At 40.7% G+C, this 21,768-nt stretch overlaps 1 protein-coding gene across 3 annotated transcripts in view; it reads right to left on the bottom strand.

Annotated features, from left to right (window-relative positions):
* Positions 1–21,768, bottom strand: part of LOX (lysyl oxidase) — a 99,598-nt gene that overhangs the window by 55,504 nt on the left and 22,326 nt on the right. For 2 of the 3 annotated variants that reach the window (XM_073624679.1, XM_073624680.1), the window contains exon 2: positions 837–945. In XM_073624679.1, coding sequence (XP_073480780.1) covers positions 837–945 — 109 coding nt within the window. Of the gene's footprint in view, positions 1–836; positions 946–20,918; positions 21,665–21,768 lie in introns of those variants that run through there. The other variant, XM_073624681.1, reaches the window with a different exon arrangement.

Raw genomic sequence — 21,768 nt, forward strand, 5'->3', positions numbered from 1 at the left:
TCTCTAGCAATACACACCAAACTGAGCATGTGCAGCCTGACTCCAGTAACTCTGTCTTATCTGGACATGTTTTGGAGTCAGTGGAAGAGGAGGAGGATGTGCGCATATAGGATCAAACAGCCTTTTTACACAATGCAGAAGATCAACCCCTTAGGTTCCACCATGAATATAACAAGCATGCTTTACTGCATATACAGACTGATTTTACTGTTGTGGGTTTAGTAAAACTTTAACTCAGTTTTGCCCTATAGGTTGGAGCCTAGCAACAGCTCTCCAGCTGGTGAAACACTGAGTTGGGACTATGAATAAAAGCGTGAAAAGGGTAGAAACCCCATATACGGTGAACCAGTCAGAAAGTAAAAAATAAACAATGGGGCTCCCTATTTAATTAACTGATATATGTGTGAGTAATTATGGGGGGGGGGGGACATCCCTGCCGCCCTATTGTCATTATAACACAATTTACAATGGTACAAGAGAAAAAGGACCCCGGTTCATTTTAGGGTGTAATAAAAAGAAAAACAGAATAAAAGCCAGTGAATAAGCAGGTATCCAACTAAAAATGGTCTAGCATCATGAATTGGCAGCTGAGTGGGTTTTCAGCTATTAGCTCATCTCTAGTCATGGTTATACGAGTGATTATTTGGTATAAACAATTACTTTCTGCCATGTTTGTTAGAAAATCAAAAGAAAAATCTCAGTTTTCATAAACCAAAGAATGTTAGAATGAGTCCAGGCATCCTAATAAAAATAGCTTTTATTTAAAGAGAAAAGTTTTTTTATTGAAAGAGAAAAGAAACAAACAGATGTGTTTCCATGCGCAGTGCCACACTAACCTTGCCAAGCAGTTTTCCTCAGCGGCACATCTTAAGCTGTACATGGACATTTTCTGCACATAAATGGAGGCCTGGATGTAATACGGATCTGGTACCAAGTCTGGGAGCCCTAGAAACAGAGAGTATCATTTTATATTGTGTAAAAATATTCATAAAACATCTATCTTTATCAAAGTCCCACTTGAAAATAAAGACAAATTATCTTTTTCAGCTCTGATATCTACTTGTGGTATACAAAGTCATAACCTCTAAATAACAGCAAATAGCCATCCTACAAATGTATACTATCAGTACAGTAATCTGGTAGTTTAATTGGCTCCTGTCTAAATTGGCCCCTGTATGTGTATGAATGTGAGTTAGAGAACTTAGATTGTCAGCTCCTTGGGAACAGGGACTGATGTGACTGTACAATATATATGTATGTAAAGCTCTGCGTAAATTGACGGAGCTATATACGTCCCTGCAATAAATAGGAAATCTACATACATTGTTCATCTAATGGTTTTGCCGTTTGTGATTTAATGTGTATGTATAGGTACACTTTTGTTTGCTGCCTTTACTTCAAGTCCTGAAAATGCAACATGTTAAAGTGAATGGAATTCCCATCTTAGAGAGATGTCACAGGAATGGGTGTCGCCATTGAAGGATGTTTCCTTTCCACTTGTTTTGTTGGCGATGTAACATTTCTATAATTCCCTCCACTTTCTGTTTTAGTGATCTCCCCGGCAGTGACATAGACACCTATAAAAATATGATAAAGGGTCTAACCCTTTACCACTATATCTAAAAACTAAAAAATGCAGTTACATACACTTTAAAGTGTTACTAAACCCAGTAATATGAAAATAATTCATCCCCCACAGTGCCCACAGCTTATAAATCTTTTTACATTAAAATATTGCCACTATATACCTTTTTGGATGATCTGTAAACCACAGATACATGATAAACTGCACAATTTCTCCAGTGCTAAGAGTTCAGGTAGGAGGAGATTTCCACCACAGCCTGTATACACGCCCACATGTGTGATGTCAATATCATGTGGCTATCAAGTAAATGTTCTCTCCAGCATAAAAGACACACCTGAGCATGTGCAGGTTGGCTACTCTGCCTGTGTTAGCTGGCCTTCCCCAGATAGACAGTGCAGGAGGGGGAGGATCTGTGCATACAGGATAAAACAGCCTTTTTACACAATGTGGAGGATTAACCCCTTAAGTTCCACAGTGAGTATAACAAGCATGCTATGTTGCATATACAGACTGACTTTACTGTTGTGGGTTTAGTAACACTTTAAGGCTAACTTCCAGGCACTAAGACACAAATTAATGCAGATGTGTTTTTATTCATATATAATTAGATGTATTTATTAAATTCAAGTATTTAAATTATTGGAGTTTGCCTTGACATCATCCATTTTTCAGTCTTGCGTACAGCAGGGCCCAAGCTGTGAGAGCAAGACAAAGCACAAAGAACCCACAAACTGTGCTACAGTGCTCATGTATGAACAAGGAACATACTGATTGGAGGAGAGAAAAGAATGACTTCATCACTCTGCTGCTTCTCCGTTTACTGTCCAGTCACAGGCTGAGGGAGAGACAAGACCTGTGTTACTTAAGTTTCCATATACTATATGTGCTTCATCAGTGTATTAAGCTGTTTTCCTGGAGTTCAGTTTAAAGTGTATCTAAAGCCCAAACATTTTTGTAGCTTTGGATAGGGTGCTGAAGACTTAGAGCTCTTCTATTACAAACTCTTGGGATTTAGATCTAATTGCATAGTTAAGTTCTCTGACACATGAGCTGACAATTTGTGTCAAGGAGGGAGATAAGCAATGAGCTTGTCTATTCAGAATACAGCTCTACATGTTTCCTTGTTCCTCTGCCTACATGGAAGGGGTGTTTGTCCCTTTCCCCCAATCAGCTCTCACGCAGTGTAAGTGTAGTCTCCCCACACACCCCTATGTACTGGTGGCAGATGAAGATAGATTTTTTTTACACGGTCTGCACTTTTGAAAGGGTGTAGAGAGGGGAAGACTGCAGATAAAAAAATAAAACTTATGTAGTTTTATCTCTGTGTATCATCTGTGGCTACACTTCACTGGGTATATGTAAGGGTTTACAACCACTTAAAAAAAAAATTCTGGATAATGTAATCTACTAAAATTTAGATGACCTTTTACAGAGGATGTGAATGTGCAGAGTAGCAATTGGATGTGTTTGATGTTGTATTAGAAGTGATTGTTAACATGTGTATATGATTGTGTAATTCTACATAATAATTTCTGAGGCAGTCGGGGAAATTGACCAATCAAATGATTTTAAATATGAGCTTTTAGTGTCAAATTGTACATTTTTTGTAATATATGAGATATATGAAAATATATGAAAATATATTACATATGTAAATGTAAGAAAATATTGCACTTTGTGGCCAGCTTTAGCCAGCCAATAACATTGTATTACAAATGACTAGTAAGAAGACCCTCCCAAAGTTCAGTTGACAAGGTGACAAAGTACTGGTGATTTTTACTCAGCCATGACTCAGAATTCAAAAGACACAGGAGATGTTGTAATACTTGGGATGTCTGGAACCAGGTCTGTTGGGGAACTCTGACTAAATGTTAACAAGTACAGTATTCAGCTTTCGGAATGAAAGAGACATTAACCACTTGCCTACAGGGCACTTACACCCCCTTCCTGCTCAAGCCATTTTTCAGCTTTCAGCGCTGTCGCACTTTGAATGACAATTTCGTGCTCATGCTACACTGTACCCAAATACATTTTTTATCATTTTCTTCACACAAATAGAGCTTTCTTTTGGTGGTATTTAATCACTGCTGGGTTTTTTATTTTTTACAAAAAAAAAGTTCAAAAATTTTGAAAAAAAAAATGTTTTTTACTTTTTTTCTGTAAGTAATTTTTCTCCCTTTACTGATGTGTGCTGATGAGGCGGCACTGATGGGCACTGATAGGCTGAACTGGTGGGCATTGATGAGGTGGCACTTATTGGCACTAATGAGGCGGCACTAATATGCCACACTTATGGGCACTGATAGGTGGCACTGATAGGCAGTACTGATGGGCACTGTTAGGTGGCACTGATGGGCACTAATAGGCAGCACTGGTGGGCACTAATAGGTGTCACTGATGGGCACTAATAGGCAGCACTGGTGGGCACTAATAGGTGGCACTGGTGGGCACTGATAGGCAGCACGGATAGGCAGCACGAGTAGGCAGTACTGATGGACATTCATGGGTGGCACTGATGGGCGACACTGATGGGCATTGATCGACAGCAGTGATGGGCATTGATGGGCAGCACTGATTGCCAGCACTGACTGGCATTGCTACTAAGCACTGATTGGTGGCACTTGTGGGCACTGATGGCTGCCATGGGTGGGCACTGATTGCTAGCATTGGTGGACACTGATTGGTGACACTGTATTGCTATATTGTAATCAGGGCACTGATGATCAGTGCCCTGATTACATTCCTAGATGTCCCCCTGCGTGGAGATGCCGCTGATCGGCTCTCCTCGCCACACACACTGTCAGTGTGAGGCGAGGAGAGCCGATTACTGGCATCTCCGTGTTTACATGTGACCGGCTGTGATTGGACACAGCCGATCACATGGTTAAAGAGCCACAGACGCGTGTCTGCGGCTCGTCTCCTAGCAACACGGCTCTGCTGCAATTGCCACGCTGCGGGCACGTGAGAGCCGCAGTTCTGGGACGCCGTCATATGACGGCGTCCCAGAACGAGGCTACCGCCCTGCCATCATTTGACGGTGGGTGGGCAGCAATCAGTTAATTACCAGAAGTATATGGCCTACATGGTAGAAATGTAATATTGCACATCTCAAAAATACTTGTTTCCATCCCATCATATGGCACAATAATGATGATAATAATGAAAATATTTGTCTTTATTACCCATGTGATGTGATACTATGCATATGCTTATTATGTATTTTATTGTGTAGTGTCATACACTTCTTACTATCAAAGCTTAGCCTCTGCTAATCTAATGTCAGTGTATGTTACCCCAAGATCATTGGGACTATTTGTACTAAAACCAAAAATAAAACAAGATTTAAATGCTCCATTGAAATGTAATATGATGACCATTTCTTGGTTGGTTGATGCAAGAAACCCAACTTGCTTTCCAATGAATGTGATATGTAGGAAGGGGTGCTCCCATATTTAGAAATTAAGTTGGTAACATTTTATTTATGCTATTTATATTTACACAATGCTTTACATATATATATTGTACATTCACATCAGTCCCTGCCCTCAAGGAGCTTAATATCTAGGGCCCCATATCATATACTAAGGTCATTTTAGACAGGAACCAATTAGTCTACCAGCATGTCTTTGGAGTGTTGGAGGAAACCCATGCAGCCACAGGGAGAACATGCAAAGTCCAGGCAAGTAGTGCCATGGCTGGGATTGAACCGACGACCCTAGTGCTGCTGGGTAGAAGTGCTAACCTCTGAGCCACTGTGCTGCCCATCTCACTTTGAAATGAGCACTTGTAAGTGGACTTGGTGGGGCCTACATAATCTAATGTATACTGTTCAAGTAAAGCTGAATTCCAGTAAAATGAAATGCCTTTCCTTGCAGTAGGGCTGCTTCTGCACTACAAGAGTTTACTGTTCATTTAGCCTAGGGGCTAAGAGCGCTTTTACTTATCGGATCTTCCACTCCCCAGCAAAAGGTGCTCCTCTCTACTTCTCTGCATCCCCATATCCAATTCAGGGCTATGGTCCCTGCATCAGTCTTGTTAATGTCAGAATGGTTTAGATTGCTGAAGCATAGGCGAGATGAAGCTGTAGGGACCGGTCTACCAGCACACAGGAGCTTGCTTGCAGTGGATCATCAAGTAAGTAAAAGTGCTTTCCCAGCCCCCTAGAGGTAAATAAGCAGTTAATCCTTGTAGTGTAAGTGTAGCCCCACTGCAGGGGAGGTCTTTTAGTTTCAACTTTAAAACAGTGCTCACTGAAGCAATACTTTTTTTTTGCACTAGTTGTTACATTTGTGTTTCGATTTGTGTTTGTTTTCGATTTCTATCTTCTTTAACTGATCTGTCTAAAAACTTTGGAATATTTCTTGATTTGTCAGTTTGCAGCAGAGGTGCTTCTATAAGCGGTTTTCTAAACAAAACTACATAGCCACAGCATTGTCTCATTACTGTATAAAGACTACAAAACCACTCATTCTCAATGTCTCTTCCTCCGGGCAGTTTAATTAGCTATGTTTGGACATGTACCTAATTCTCTGATGCACCCCCTAATGCATGTCATTAATGTGTGTCATTAGTAATGACCTTGGCATTTTATTGTGTTATGAAGTTTGACTACAAAAATTAAACGTGTTCTCCCTGGAGAAGAACACTTTTAGAGAGGGTAGGATAGCAATATACAAATCTCAAAATGGTAACCGTATCATTGGGAGAAAGCTATTTAACCACTTGCCTACTGGGCACTTACACCCCCTTCCTGCCCAGGCCATTTTTCAGCTTTCAGCGCTGTCGCACTTTGAATGACAATTGCGCTGTCATGCTACACTGTACCCAGATAAAATTTTTATCATTTTCTTCACACAAATAGAGGTTTCTTTTGGTGGTATTTAATCACTGCTGGGTTTTTTATTTTTTACTAAAAAAAAAAAAAAGACCAAAAAAATTGAAAAACATGTGCGCTGATGAGGCGGCACTGATGAGCACTGATAGGCTGAACTGGTGGGCATTGATGAGGTGGCACTTATTGGCACTGATGAGGTGGCACTTATGGGCACTGATTAGGTGGCACTGATGAGGACGCAAAAATATGCCGCACTTATGGGCACTGATAGGTGGCACTGATATGTGGCACTGATAAGCACTGATAGGCAGCACTGATGGGCACTGTTAGGTGGCACTGATGGGCGCTAATAGGTGGCACTAATAGGCGGCACTGGTGGGCACTGATAGGCGGCACTGGTGGGCACTGATAGGCGGCACGGATAGGTAATGCTGATGGGCATTGATGGGTGACACTGATGGGCGACACTGATGGGAATTGATGGACAGCATTGATGGGCATTGATGGGCAGCACTGATAGCCAGCACGGACTGGCGTCACTAATGGGCACTGATTGGTGGCACTTGTGGGCAGTGGTGGGCACTGATTGTTGGCAGTGGTGGTCACTGATTGCTGGCACTGGTGGACACTCATCGCTGGCACTTATTTGTGGCACTGGTGTCACTATTGTAATTGGGGCACCGATGATCAGTGCCCTGATTACATGTGTAGATGTCTCCTGTGAGGAGATACCGATTACTGGCATCTCTGTGTTTACATGTGACCGGCTGTGATTGGACACAGACAATTACATGGTTAAAGAGCCGCTGATGCGGCTCTTTACAGAGATCAGGGTCGAGCCAAGTCCTAGCAACACGGCACGGCCACGATTGCCACGCTGCACGCCCCCCACGAGAGTGGCTGTTCTGGGACACCGTCATATGACGGCATGCCAGAACAAGAACCACACCACCCCGCCGTCATTTGACGGTGCACAGGCGGCAACTAGTTAAACCTAGGTCTCTAAAGAAGTCACGTGGCCACACAATGATGTTGGACGAGAAGCAGCTCAATCTTAAATTGCAAAGGGATTCGTTACTGTTAGAGCAGTAAGGATGTGTAACTCCCTTCCACAGTTAGAGATGTCAGCAGGAAGTGAGGATATTTTCAAAAAACTCTTAGATGCATTTCTCAGTGAACACAATATACAGGGATATGAAAATTGGTATATAAAAAAAACATACACACGCACAGACACCCAGGTTGAACCAAATGGATCGGTGTCTTTATTCAAACTTACCAACTGTGTACCTGATCCAGACCAACCCACCCGGCCTCACTACCCTCCTGCTCCCTTTCCCTTCCTTTTCACTCTTCTCCCTGCCGTTTCTCCTCTTCCCACTCCCCACTCACTTTTATTCCTTTGTCTTTTCTTTTCTCCTTGTTCCCTAATCTCCCCTACCAGTCGATGTAACTTATTGCCGTTGTCAAAACCTATGGTACTTATTAATCTTACATTTTGTTGAAGAGGAACTTCAACTACAACACCTATGAACAGAGAAGGGAAGATCCGGATGGCTGCACTTTGGTAGTAAAACCACTATTATTGCAGTAAATTCCAAGAAACACAGAACTCACAAGCACATACTGTAAATAACAGTGGGAGACAAAGCACTAGCTTGGGGTCATATGTGTTCAACAAACTACTGGAATAGTATATCCTGTGTTCAATCATCACAGAAATAGTGCCTATACATAAGAGCCAAGAAACACATGATATAACGTAATGTTACATTGTAATCTTCATAACACCATCACACCATGCATACATTTATTTTATCCTCATATGGGTTCCTGAAAAACATAAAAGTAAGAAAAAATCCCAGCTACATTCACTTCAAAAGACAAAAACTTTCATTTCCTTCCCTTAGACATGCCTGATTATCTGTGCATATTTGTGTTATCATAGATAAATATATGACTTTTACTTCAATGACAGCGAAAAGTAGGTCTTTTACAACTTGATGTAAATTGGAAAATAGGAAACCAGAGGAGGTTATGTTGTTGGCACTCTTTGCTGCTGTAGAGGGATTCCAAAGTACAAGCATGTGCATGGACTGTCTGTAAGAAGGTTCACCTTTTTGGGGGGGCAAAGTAATTTGAAAAGGGGCTGAGATATAAAAGTGGACTGATATTGCTGACCTCCTCCTGAATACATTGAAATGGAGAATACAGTTACTGAACTTAATTGCACTCACAATCCCGCATGTTTAGGCTTCAGGGCCGGTTCACACTGCTGCGACGCGGGAACCCTGCAAATACACTGGGGTGACCCGCATCACATGTCTCCCGGTGGCAGCTCACACTATGCTATGCAAACTGCTGGGAGTGTCAGTTAAAAGTCAATGACACCCCCAAATCAGTTTGCATATCGCAGTGGGATCTGCAAACTCGGACAGGAATCGGATCGCATGGGTGTGAACACCCATGTGATCGGATTCTGCTGCAGACCAGAAAAAGGGTCCTGTGCGAGTTTGATGCAAATTCAGCCGTACTATCTGTATGGCTGAAATCGCATTGCACAGAGATCACATGTGATCTCAGACATCGCACCAGTGGGAACCGGCCCTCAAAGACACTTTTGTAAAAACCTCCTTTTGAAAATAACCAGGCAACTATTCTTTTTTAATAGGGGTCACCTCTGCATTTCTCTCAATATAGCAGAAAAAAAGTCCTAATCCCATACCTCCCAACTGTCCCTGATTTCGAAGGACTGTCCCCAATTTCTAGCAATGTCCCTCTGTCCCTCATTCATTCCTCATTTGTCCCTCATTTTGGTCTGATCTATATAGTTGTATATAAAATGCACTTTTTATCTATCAAAAAGTCTTTTCCAGCGCTAAACCTTTCATCTGATTTCTAAATTCCAAAAGCCAATATAACAGGAATTAGTAGTGGTAAAAAAGCATTTGTGAGTTTAACCAATCTTGTTTTTTTGTACAATTCTCCTTTAAGGGGGCGTGGCAAAGGGTGTGTCCTATGCCTGCATACTTTTGCTGATAGGTGTCCCTCATTCCCATCTCAAAAAGTTGGGAGGTATGTAATCCTTAAGCCCACAATACTCACCTCTCCAACAGTCCAACATCAGCATCTTCCTTGTGGTGTCTTCCAGTTTGCCGGTCTTCGGCCATCTTTATTTTTCAGCCTTGGATGACATAGTTCAGGCACCGGAATGTAAATTAAGCAGGGAGTGTATTAGCTGTACAGACTCACCTGCACAGCCGAATTTGAAAGGTATGGGGGGATACATGAACCCAGACATAAAACCAGTGCAGTAAGGTCTGGGCACCCTGTACATACCTGTCAAACTCAGTTGTGCAGGTGGGTCTCTACAGCCGATGCTGAGCACTCATTTACACCACAAACTCCACATTCACTGTACGTTTTTTCATGTGTATTTGTGCACATTTTTCATGCATTTTAGTGCATTTGCAGTACATTCTATGGAATCATTTTTTCATTTATTTAATGTTTTTTCTTTATTTAAGTTACATATATATGCATTTGCGAGCATTCATGTGCGTTTGTGGTGCATTTGCAAGCATTCTTGCACGCTTTTGGTTTTCACGTGTTTACATGCATTTGTGATGCTGAAAAATGCAGCACACTGTACTTTTTTTTAAACACACACAAGAAAGCAATTCGGTGGTTTAAATTAGTCTTATTGGAATACATTCATTTTTCTTGCATATGTATTTGCACTGTGTTTTTTTGCATTTAAAAGACAATTAAATGTGCCCATTATAAAGAGTAGGTGCAGTGCTAAAGATATGCAAAGTTCATAATAGGAGAAAGTTCATAGCATAAATGGAGTAGAGCCATTCAGAGCCATCACCATCAAGAGGAAACAAAAGCTTCTATTGGACGGGATCCACCATGGAGGGAACTTCAGAAGGGAATAGAAATACCATCACCATCACCCAAACAAACTGACTCTTAGACCCCATTCACACAGGGACGACTTGTCAGGCGACCTAGTCGCCTGACAAGTCGCCTCCCGTTCTGTACTATGGAGCCGTTCTAAGGGGAGCGACGCAAGTCGCTCCGACTTAGAAAAAGGTTCCTGTACGACTTCGGGGGCGACTTGGGGCGACTTGCATAGACTTCTATGCAGAAGTCGTTTTGCAAGTCGCCCGGCCATTCGTTTGCAGGTCGCCTCGCTGAGGCGACCGGCAAGTCGTGTTGCCCCTGTGTGAATGGGGTCTTACCATCAGTCTATGGGTTATACACATGTGTTGTAATCAGGTAGTAAAGGCAATCTTCATAGAATGAAAAAACGATCATCTATTAATACAGCATCAAAACATTTCTCTCCCTCTAGACCAGGTGAAAATCCTAGGAGACCCTCTTTTCAACAGGATAGTATACCGGGTGTAATCCAATAGGCGTATACAATCTCGAGAATCATGTACATGTAGGGAGTATAGAAAGAACGCTCATTGCACAAAATACATAAGCAAGGGTGTTTAATGTAATCAAAGGTAAAACAAACTCACATTCGTTAGGAAATCAAAACAGCAGTGTGAAGTGACCAGCGCTTCTAACCATCAAGATGGCCGCCATGCCTCTGTTCAACCATGTCCAGCGTCACCAGTCTCTGACATCGCCCCAGAGCGATGTCAGAGACTTCGCCTTTACTACCTGATTACGACTTTGCCTTTACTACCTGATTACAACATATGTGTATAACCCTTATGCCCCGTACACACGATCGTACTTTGTTCGGACATTCCGACAACAAAATCCTAGGATTTTTTCCGACGGATGTTGGCTCAAACTTGTTTTGCATACACACGGTCACACAAAGTTGTCGGAAAATCCGATCGTTCTAAACGCGGTGACGTAAAACACGTACGTCGGGACTATAAACGGGGCAGTGGCCAATAGCTTTCATCTCTTTATTTATTCTGAGCATGCGTGGCACTTTGTCCGTCGGATTTGTGTACACACGATCGGAATTTCCGACAACGGATTTTGTTGTCGGAAAATTTTATCTCCTGCTGTCCAACTTTGTGTGTCGGAAAATCCGATGGAAAATGTCCGATGGAGCCCACACACGGTCGGAATTTCCGACAACACGCTCCGATCGGACATTGTCCATCGGAAAATCCGACCGTGTGTACGGGGCAATACACTGATGCTAAGGGTCAGTTTGTTTGGGTGATGGTGATGGTATTTCTATTCCCTTCTGAAATTCCCTTCATGGTGGATCTCGTCCAATAGAAGCTTTTGTTTCCTCTTGATGATGATGGCTCTGATTGGCTCCACTCCATTTATGCTCAGGAACTTTCTCCTATTATGAACTTTGCATATCTTTAGCGCTGCACCTACTCTTTATATTTCTTCAATTGTACCCAGCAATTTTGTGCTAACTGCTTTTTTCCTTATTCATTTATATATTTAGCGCAACAGATTTTGTGATATATTAAATGTGCTCATTGCAGTTATGTTTTCCACTAAAGAATATGGCATGGCATTTTTTGACATGACAAGAGCAGCCACCTGGCTCCAAATTTTCCCAGAAAAAGACTGCACTTAGGCTGGATTCACACCTATGCATTTTTAGTGCTTTTGGCATTTTGCAGATTTGCACTACAGAACGTGTTCCATAGGAAACCATGTTAAATGGACTAGGTGCGAATCCAGCCTTATTGGACCGATCACTCCTGCAAAATGCTGATTCAAATCTGACAAATAAAGACCATTATGTTTTTTTTTTTTTTTCTTAAATATGGATTGGAAAAAAAAAATTACATTGTCTTCAATTGTTACAGAAATGTAGTGTACTGTGAGGGTGTCTCACATTTGTGGAAAATGTAACAGATTTGTTTGGATACATAAAAATCTTGTGCTATATACAGGTTAGAAATGTGTGGTTTTTACAAATAGTAGGACCACACTGAACTAATAAATTAAAAGAAAATCAACTATTTAAACTTAGGCCTGGTTCACACCTATGCATTTTTTAAAGCGTTTTCAGTTTTGCAGAAACACACTACAGTCCATTTAACATGGTTTCCTATGGGTCATGTTCACATCTGTGCATTTTATGGAAAGGGCCAGGGATTTTTTTTTTTTGTGTCCATAGACTTCAGTAGATCAAAAACACGTACTGAAAAACGCAAAAGCCACCTGGAATATGCAAACTGAAACCTGCATAGGTGTGAACCAGGCCTTAGGGTCTGCTTGCTTTTTTGAAACACAGATGGGTAAGATATGATTTTTTTTTTTTAATTTGCAAGTCGTTGTTCCATTACTCATAGGCCTCTTGGTGGATCTCCTGTATCAGTAAGCCCACAGCAAAAATGCCCTTTGTTCTTAGTTATTAAAATGGTCCTGTGCAAAATGAGTCTCATTCCAAAAGCAGTGTTTGCGTGCAAATTACCAAAGATAAGGCCCTAGACCTTCAAATATGTGCATAAATAAGTAATGATAGACGAGCGATTTGTGAGAAGCAACTTAAATAGATGAACTAGCAAGTCCAAACCTGTGATCTTGTTCACTGATTTGATGTGTTTATTTCATAAAAGCAATAACTGAGCTGGAAAAGGGGGTCCAGTGAACTAGTTACCAGTCCATTTCTATAGGCACTTGGCCCTTGTTGAGCTCACTTTCATGGTGACATGACACACCCATAAGGTGATTTACCAAATCACAATACATACTTTGGTGGGTGTGGGAAAAGTACTAACAGAAACGGAATGGGTAATTGGTTCAAAATGTAGTGCAAGTAAGCCATCTATGGTTAAAATTTGAATGCTGCAAAAAGATACATTTACTGTAAATCTGGAGGGGACAAAACAATTTGGCCATATTTCAATATAAAATGATTTGTAAAAAGTCAGAGTTATGAAAGATAATTGCTGATTTCTTTCCATACATTTACATTAAACAGCAATTAAAAGAACATTTTTAAACCAATCAGTGAACGAATAATGTATTTATGAACACTGTAAAATCAGGAAGTCCACAAAAATTACCTTATTATACTTATTATGCTTCGGCAGGTCGGCTCATTCCCACAAATCACCATAGCTGTACATTGGCCCTTTAAACAGCTACAGCAGACGCGCTCGCCCGCTGCACGGCGGGGGAGCTGATTCGTGTGGCCGCTGACCACGATGTCCACCGGCCACCCACGATCGCTCCACAGAGAGCCAGAACGGGGATCTCTCAATGTAAACAAACAAATCACCGTTCTGTCAGGGAAGTATAGAGTGATCGTCTGTTCCTAGTGATTAGGAACAGCGATCTCTCTCCTCCAGTCAGTACACTCCCTTCACAGTTAGAAACACCTCCCAGGGAACACATTTAACCCTATGATCGCACCCTAATGTTAACCCCTTCCCTGCCAGTGACATTTATACAGTAATCAATGCATTTTTATAGCACTTATCACTGTATAGATGTCAATGGTCCCAAAAAAATGTCAAAAGTGTCTGATCTGTCCGCCACAATGTCGTAGTCCTTCTAAAAATCACTGATCACCGCCATTACTAGTAAAAAAATAAAATAATAAAAATGCCAACAATCTATTCCCTATTTTGTAGACACTATAACTTTTGCAAAAACCAATCCATATACGCTTATTGCGATTTTTTTTTACCCAAAATATGTAGAAGAATACATATTGGCCTAAACTGATGAAGAAATATGTTTTTGCTATAATAAATATCCCCAATTTAAAAAAAAAAAAGTAAAAAATATTGTTTTTTTTTCAAAATTGATGGTCTTTTTTTGTTTATAGCGCAAAAAATAAAAATCGCAGAGGTGATAAAATACCGCCAAAAGAAAGCTCTATTTGTGAGAAAAAAAGGATGTCAATTTTGTTTGGGTACAGTGTCGCACAACTGCGCAATTGTCAGTTAAAGCGACACAGTGTTGTATCGCAAAAAATGGCCTGGTCATTAAGGGAGAAAATCTTCCGGTCCTTAGGTGGTTAAAAAAGACTCCCCCATCCCCTCCCACCTTTTGTGCAGGGTTAGCTTAAAAAATCACACTTGTACTCCCAGCACACCAGCGTTGTCCCGCTGCGAGCTGCAGCTCCACTATTACATCCCTTTTGTCATCAGGAACCTACTGTCTCTTTTGGCTTCTTGCAGTCATACCGGATTCTTGCAGTCTGGATATACTGTAATTCATATCTATATAGAAGCTGAGTTATATAGTGTGTTTGTAATAAATAAACATTTTGCCCTAAACAAGCTCAAAGTGTGAAAAAGTAGAAGTGTTGCTGAATAATAATGTCCTAAACTGGAATCTGGGTTAAATCTAGGAAATCACTGTAAAACCTAATTCGGTCTGTTATGGCTGTAATGGTTTATGAAAATGTTGTAGTGTTCAATGAAAATTCACATTTTGACTTGAAGATCATTATACAACTCACCCTCACTAGTGCAACTGAATTTTGTGATGGGCCCTCCTAGCCTTCCTAATGGTGTCCCTCTCTGTAACTACACCCGACTACACACTGACCTACCAGTAGCAAAACCAGGCTTCAGGCCTTCATAAGATTTAAAGTTTAATTTACACGAGAATATGTGGATAGAAGGTTTAGGGGTTCATGAAAACAGAACAAATGTATCCCAGTCCTTCAAGTAACCTCGACTCATAGTAAACCCCTTAAACCACAGAATTCCACTAAAGTCAAAACTGATGATGGTTGCAATATATAACAGTCTCCCAATAATAGATTGGTACATTGACTCTATACAACTACACAGTCACAGGTACATTTAATAAGTTGCACAGCAGAGTCCTGAGAAGATCCTCCAGATGGGTACCTATCCTCTTTTTTTCTGAGGCATCTGCAACTTATAATTTAAAGTGATTCTAAAGGAAAGAATAAAACAATAACAAACCTGTTATACTTACCTGTTCTGTGCAATTGTTTTGTACACAGCAGCCCTGATCCTATTCTTTTCGGGTCCCCTGCTGGTGGTCCTGGTTCCTCCTCTCTGCCGAGTGCCCCCAGTAGCAAGCTTTTTGCTATGGGGGCACTGGCTTGCTCCCGAGCTGCGCTCTGTGTGTGCACTCACACACGGAGCTCGGCTCAGCTCTGCCCCTGCTCTCTCCTCATTGGCTCACTGGCTGTGATTGACAGCAGCAGAAGAGAGAGACTTGGGAAAGCCGCTTCTCTCATGCACATTGCTGGATGAGGATGGGGCTCCAGTAAGTATAAGGGGGGCTGGAGGGGAGCTGCACCCAGAAGTTATTTTACCTTAATGCATTAAGGTAAAAACCTTGAGCTTTTAGGACAACTTTAACTACTCTACCTTGCATTATAACTGGACAAACAAATATTCCTATATAAAGTATATTACTGTAGGTAGTTGAACATGATATACTATCACTTGCTCTTATAAGATATGGAGGAATTTCATAATTATTTAATATACATGTTTTGCTACTCTAAGCAAATTTATTCAGAAGCATAACACTACAAGAGCCAAACTAAGGTGAAATCACCCAAAATGCTTAATTTGTTCATGAAATTATCATATAACACATACAACATGTTTCATTGGCCAAATTTGCTCACCCTTCATCAGGGCTCAGAGATTTTGACTGTGTTTAAGATGGACTCAGATAAGCAGATGCCAGATAAATCTGTATGTGCCTGTAAAATTAAAAAAATAATAAATGGCCTGCACACAAAGATCTTTCCTATTCAAATGTTTATTAGTAACCACATTTAGTTACAGCTTACTTTAGTAACCACAATGCAGATACAATTTCCATCCAAAGGTCAAGAGAACTTTGGGGTATTTCACAAAATAATGAGATTGGTCATAAACTATTGTGCAAAAAAGTAAATGTACTCATGTTGAATATTATTTGTACCTACCTTATGTCTACTAAACATTGAGCAAGATTTTGGCGTGTGGATCACTGTTCAGTGATTGTATAGATTACAGGCTTGTCAAACCACTCTAATGCACCAAGGTGCTCTGAATGGTAGCCAGATCGGTTGTTGCTGAAATCATTCACCACGGTAAACGCACCCCAATCGTATGGTCTTCTTGACCTCATGATGGCACAATGGAGAACAGAGTTTTTTACGGACTCCTTGGCCTCATGATCACACAATGAAAGCTCTAAATCTTCCACAAATATAAGAATTTTAAGAACTCAGTCACAAAGAAATATTCCAGCAAGACACAAAATCTGTGAATGTGTCAACCCCGACACAGCACATGGGAGTAAAAAACACCACATTTTTTATTGATCTAAACACAGGTGCATTGTTGTCTATGGGGCAATGCACATAGCTGTGTAAAGATCAATAATTTTATTTGATCAGAAAATTTTATATTTGAGTGCAGGAATTTACAGGTAAAACCTTGGTTTGAGAGTAACTTGGTTTGAGAGCGTTTTGCAAGACAAGCAATATTTTTAAATACATTTTGACTTGATATACAAGCGATGTCTTGATATACAAGTAGCGTCATGTCACAACTGAGTATAAAAGAGAAGAGAGGCGCCTCTAAGTGGAGCAATATGGTTACATTTAATGAAGGTACAACATTTAGCAAGTCACATCGCTGATGATTAAAACAGGCACATCTAAGTATGCAGGAATCTGGGGTAAAGCTGTCCACATAGACCGTCCTCCGCACCGCCATCAACGTCATGCCTTCCAAGCTGTGCTCCATGAGCGGTCGCCGTCTTCCCGGTCATGATTGCAGACTGACAGCGGTAAGAGACGGCGGTGTGGAGGATGGTCTATGTGGACAGCTTTACCCCGGATACCTGCATACTTAGATGTGCCTCTTTTAATCATCAACCATGTAAGTTGCTAAATGTTGTACCTTCATTAAATGTAATCATATTGCTACATGTAGAGGCACCTCTCTTCTCTTTTATACTTTGTAGCTCTTGCTGGATTTTGCTTCTAATCCCCTTGTGGGGTCTTCCATTTGTGGATGGACATTTTATGCTTACACAATCACATTGCTATAATCTTTTTATATGGACTATAAAAACTGCAGGACTTATGAATAAATGGTTGTGGAACGAAACATCTGAGTTTCCATTATTTCTTATGGGGAAATTCACTTTGATATACTGTACAAGTGTTTTGGATTACAAGCATGTTTTCGGAATGAATTATGCTCGCAATGCAAGGTTTTACTGTATACGCAAGGTATTAACAGAACATTTTACTTTCATCAACATGGGGACAAGGTGCTTTAGGGTCAGACTCCAAAGTACCTTCCCCATGTTGAGGGCATGTGGCCTGGTACAGTTCAGGAGGGGGGGCGCTCTCTCGTCCCCCCCTCTTTTCCTGCGACATGCCAGGTTGCGTGTTCGGATAAGGGTCTGGTATGGATTTTGGGGGGACCCCTACGCTATTTTTGTTTAAATTTTGGTGCAGGGTTCCCCTTAAAATCCATACCAGACCTGAAGGGCCTGGCATGGATTTTGGGGGGACCCCCACGCAATTTTTTTAAAATTTTTGGTTCAGGGTTCCCCTTAATATTCATACCAGACCCAAAGGGCCTGGTAATGGATGGGGGGGACCCCATGCTGTGTTTTTCAATGAGTTTTATCTACATTGCCGAGACCTGACAATTCATTACAGCCGTGATCAGTTTTTAATAACTTTTTTCCTTTAGAAATATCATTTTGCTGTGGTACTGTTCTAAACATGGGAAAACTGCGCCACTTTACAGGCATACTATAGAAACCCCCCAGGCACGATATTTAAAGGAATATTTCATTTTTATTGTTTCACTTTAAGCATTAAAAAAATCACTGCTCCCGAAAAAATGTAAGTTTTTAAAAAAATGTTTGCATTGATACATGTCCCCTGGGGCAATGACAATAATTTGCATATAAGCCTTTAAAATGAGCACTTTTGATTTTTCATGTTAGTGTCCCTTTAGACTTTAACGGTGTTCTTAAGCTCGGGCCGAACCGTTCACCCATCCCTACTAGACCTAATATGCTATCTCTGTAAGTTATGGATGCTGCACCCAGGTGTGCATGGAATACATTAACTTTATATGTACATCGTGCAGTAAATACAATTTGGCACACAGCAGAACATTTTGTGTGTTATTATGTCCAGCTGGAAAAAGCATATACTGTAAACTGAACTGCATGTTCCTACCTCTTGCTGTTTCTAAGAAATCATATTCCCTACATACTGAGCACAGGAGGTTGAATGAATACATTTTTTATGTGTAAGTGTTTGAAATCTAGTATTTTACTTTTCACTTTGTCACAGCAGTCATATTGTAGGTGAACTAATGCTATTCATAAAAAAAAAAAAAAAAAAAAAAAAAATATTTAAACAATAATTAAAATAGTTGACATTGTATTGACATTTGCTGTGAAGCAGACTATTGTTATTACACATGTTCAGCTTAATGTACACGGGACATTATATAACCCCTCCTGAACGTTTTAACCTGACAAATAGTAACCGATGTTTAAAAACGTCCGCTTTGCCGCATTTACATGCCACGTTTCCGTTTAGAAGTGTTTTTTCTTTTTTTTTTTCAAATAGTCAAAAATTAAAAACGCCTGTAAATGAAATGTGGCTAAAGGCGAGTTACTGCGTTTGCACGCATTTACAAGCTGTTACAGGCGTTTGGCATTTCAAATGCCTCTGAACAGCCTCTCTGAACGCATTTTTTTTGCTTTCCAAAAAATGCTTCTAACCTCAACTGCCTAAAAACGACTATAAATGACCCTGTGTACGTGTACTGATAAGATAACATAGAGGAGAGTTCAGGGGCAGCTGAAGAAAACGCCCAACTGCTCCTAAACGTCCGTTTACCAGCAGCAGTGTAGATGAAGCCTTATGCTGCGTACACACGGTCGGACTTTCCGGCAGGAAAAGTCTGACGGAATCTTTTCATCGGACATTCCGATCGTCTGTTGGCCTCATCGGACTTTTTTTTTCGAAAATTCTGACGGACCTAGAAATAGAAAACGTTTTAAATCTTTCCGACGGAATCAGTTCCTATCGGGAAACCCATTCGTCTCTATGCTGTTCTGACGGACCAAAAACGACTCATGCTCTGAAGCAAGTACAAGACGGCAGCTATTGGCTACTCGCTATTGAACTTCCTTTTTCTAGTCCCGTCGTATGTGTTGTACATCACCACGTTCTAGATGGTCGGACTTTGGTGTGATCGTGTGTAGGCAAGACAGTTTCAGCGGAACTCCGTCTGAAAAACCTTCAGAGTTTATTCCAAAGGAAAAACTGGTCGTGTGTACGCGGCATTAGGGTAACATGCGCAATTGGCATTGTCAGGAACTCCCCCCCTCCAGGGTTATGGGTTTAAATTACTAATGGAGTACTGAATGTTCACTTTGCAAAGTACATTTTCACCTATCTTAGTGCAGTAGATGACGCTGTGCTCACTTCAACCATCCAATCATATGCAAGTCAAAAGCCTGTTTGTTTCAGTTTGCTTGCACGTAATCAGGTGTTCTTTGCAAAGTGAATTTCACTTTGCCTTAATTATTAAGTTAGGTTAAAGTTCACTTTGCATAGTGAACAATCTCAACTGTTTTACTAAACCAATCATTTCTTCAGAAATTGTGAATTCTGATAAACTCGAGCAGACTGAAAATTATGTTGCTGAAGTAAAATGCAGTTTGATTCTACCCACAATATTAGTTCAGTTGCTTAAATATTTGTTGTCATGTTCTCTAAGATAACAAGCATGTTTGGAAGCTTAATTTTTTAGGCTCCATTCACACTTTCTGCCTGTGATTCCAAAACGCATGGCAATCGCTTCACAACGAGCAATGCACGTTTGGGTGCTGTAATTCTTTAATGACACCCCAAACGCAATGCAATGCTGAGGCGATTGTCATGCAACAGGATTGTGTGGCACACCGCGTGAATCTTGTCACCTGAAAGGAGAAGGAGCTTCTTTTCAGGCGACAAATGCACATAGGGCTAGCCCGTTCAAGTGACATGTAAAAGCTTGTGCAAATTACTAAACCAAAATCGCAAGTAGGAACACTATGCATCGGTGTGAATGCAGCCTTATGCTGACAAATTTTTGATAGATGTTTATCTTATTACATTGGCTATATATATATTGATTTGTTCACATGTCATTGCTCATTCATTTGAATGAACTGTCGTAACATGGCACTTGTAAAAGCACAAACAAGCATGTATTAACGCACTATCAACACAGGTTTGAAAAGACACTTATGAATATCTACAAAAATATCTACAAAAAATTTTCTACAAAATTTATCTACAAAAAATTTTTTTATTGAAAAAAATTTTTTTTTCAATAAAAACTGCATAAAGACAGAGCAATATAGTACATGGCATTGTATTGTTTTTCTCATTTCTTTTATAAATTGCTGTAGAAAAATGACAGCTATTCTGACAGGCTGCTTTGGATACTTGATCTACATTCTTTTAGCGCAGTCCACCCCCCAACGTCCCCCATATAGACATGCATTATGCCTGATTCTTACCATACTGAAAGTATCGCATGCCATAGCCTGGCCTCCGCCTAAGGCTTTCTCTTCTCCTTTCATAAGTATCAAACTGGTTTTGATAGCGATTATCTTCACTGTATTTATAGGGGTTGTATGGGTCATCTCCTTGAAGTCCTTGCGTCACTTCCTGTCTGATGTTATTGACTGCTGTAGCATTCACTATCTGTGGCTGCTGCCTATTAGATGGATGAGGTGTACTTTGATGTCTTGCTCTAATAGCATCCTCTCTGGTCCTCTGTTGTCCTGTAGCATCACCCGCACGACTTCTGGATCTTGATGCCCCGAAGGATAACTGACCAGAAGAGTCTCTTAGCCTTTGGGGGTTAGTGCGTTCTAACCCAGAAGTTTGATTGTTACCAGGATTAGAAGACTGTGGACTTCCAGGTTTAGATAATGATGTACTGCTATGATTTCTGGCACTTAGCAATAGTAGTGACCTGCTAGGTGTACTTTCAACAGACTCTCTTCTCCTGGGAGGTTGGTACTCTGAGCCCTGGCTGAGCAGGCTGTAGACTCTTCCACTATTTTGCCATTGCACCCTATGCTTCCAAAAAGCACTGTGGCTACTCTGACTTCTATAGCTTTGACAGCTACCTTGCAAACTGCAGTAAAAGTAAACGGCAAGTTGCAGTAAAAATACACTGCCCATTGTGCAGCCCATAGTCTATACTTTCAAAAACAGAAAAAATAAAGTAATGGATATATACATAAGAAGAAGTTGAAAGCTGAAAAAAAAACAAGCTTGGGATCTAAATTGAAGTGGTAGCTGCAAAGTTCCTAGTTGGGAGAGAGAAGCAAGACCCTTCTCATCTTTCTAATATTTTGC

This window comes from Aquarana catesbeiana, linkage group LG01 (assembly GCF_042186555.1).
Source record: "Aquarana catesbeiana isolate 2022-GZ linkage group LG01, ASM4218655v1, whole genome shotgun sequence".
NCBI classification, from domain to species: Eukaryota; Metazoa; Chordata; class Amphibia; order Anura; family Ranidae; genus Aquarana; species Aquarana catesbeiana.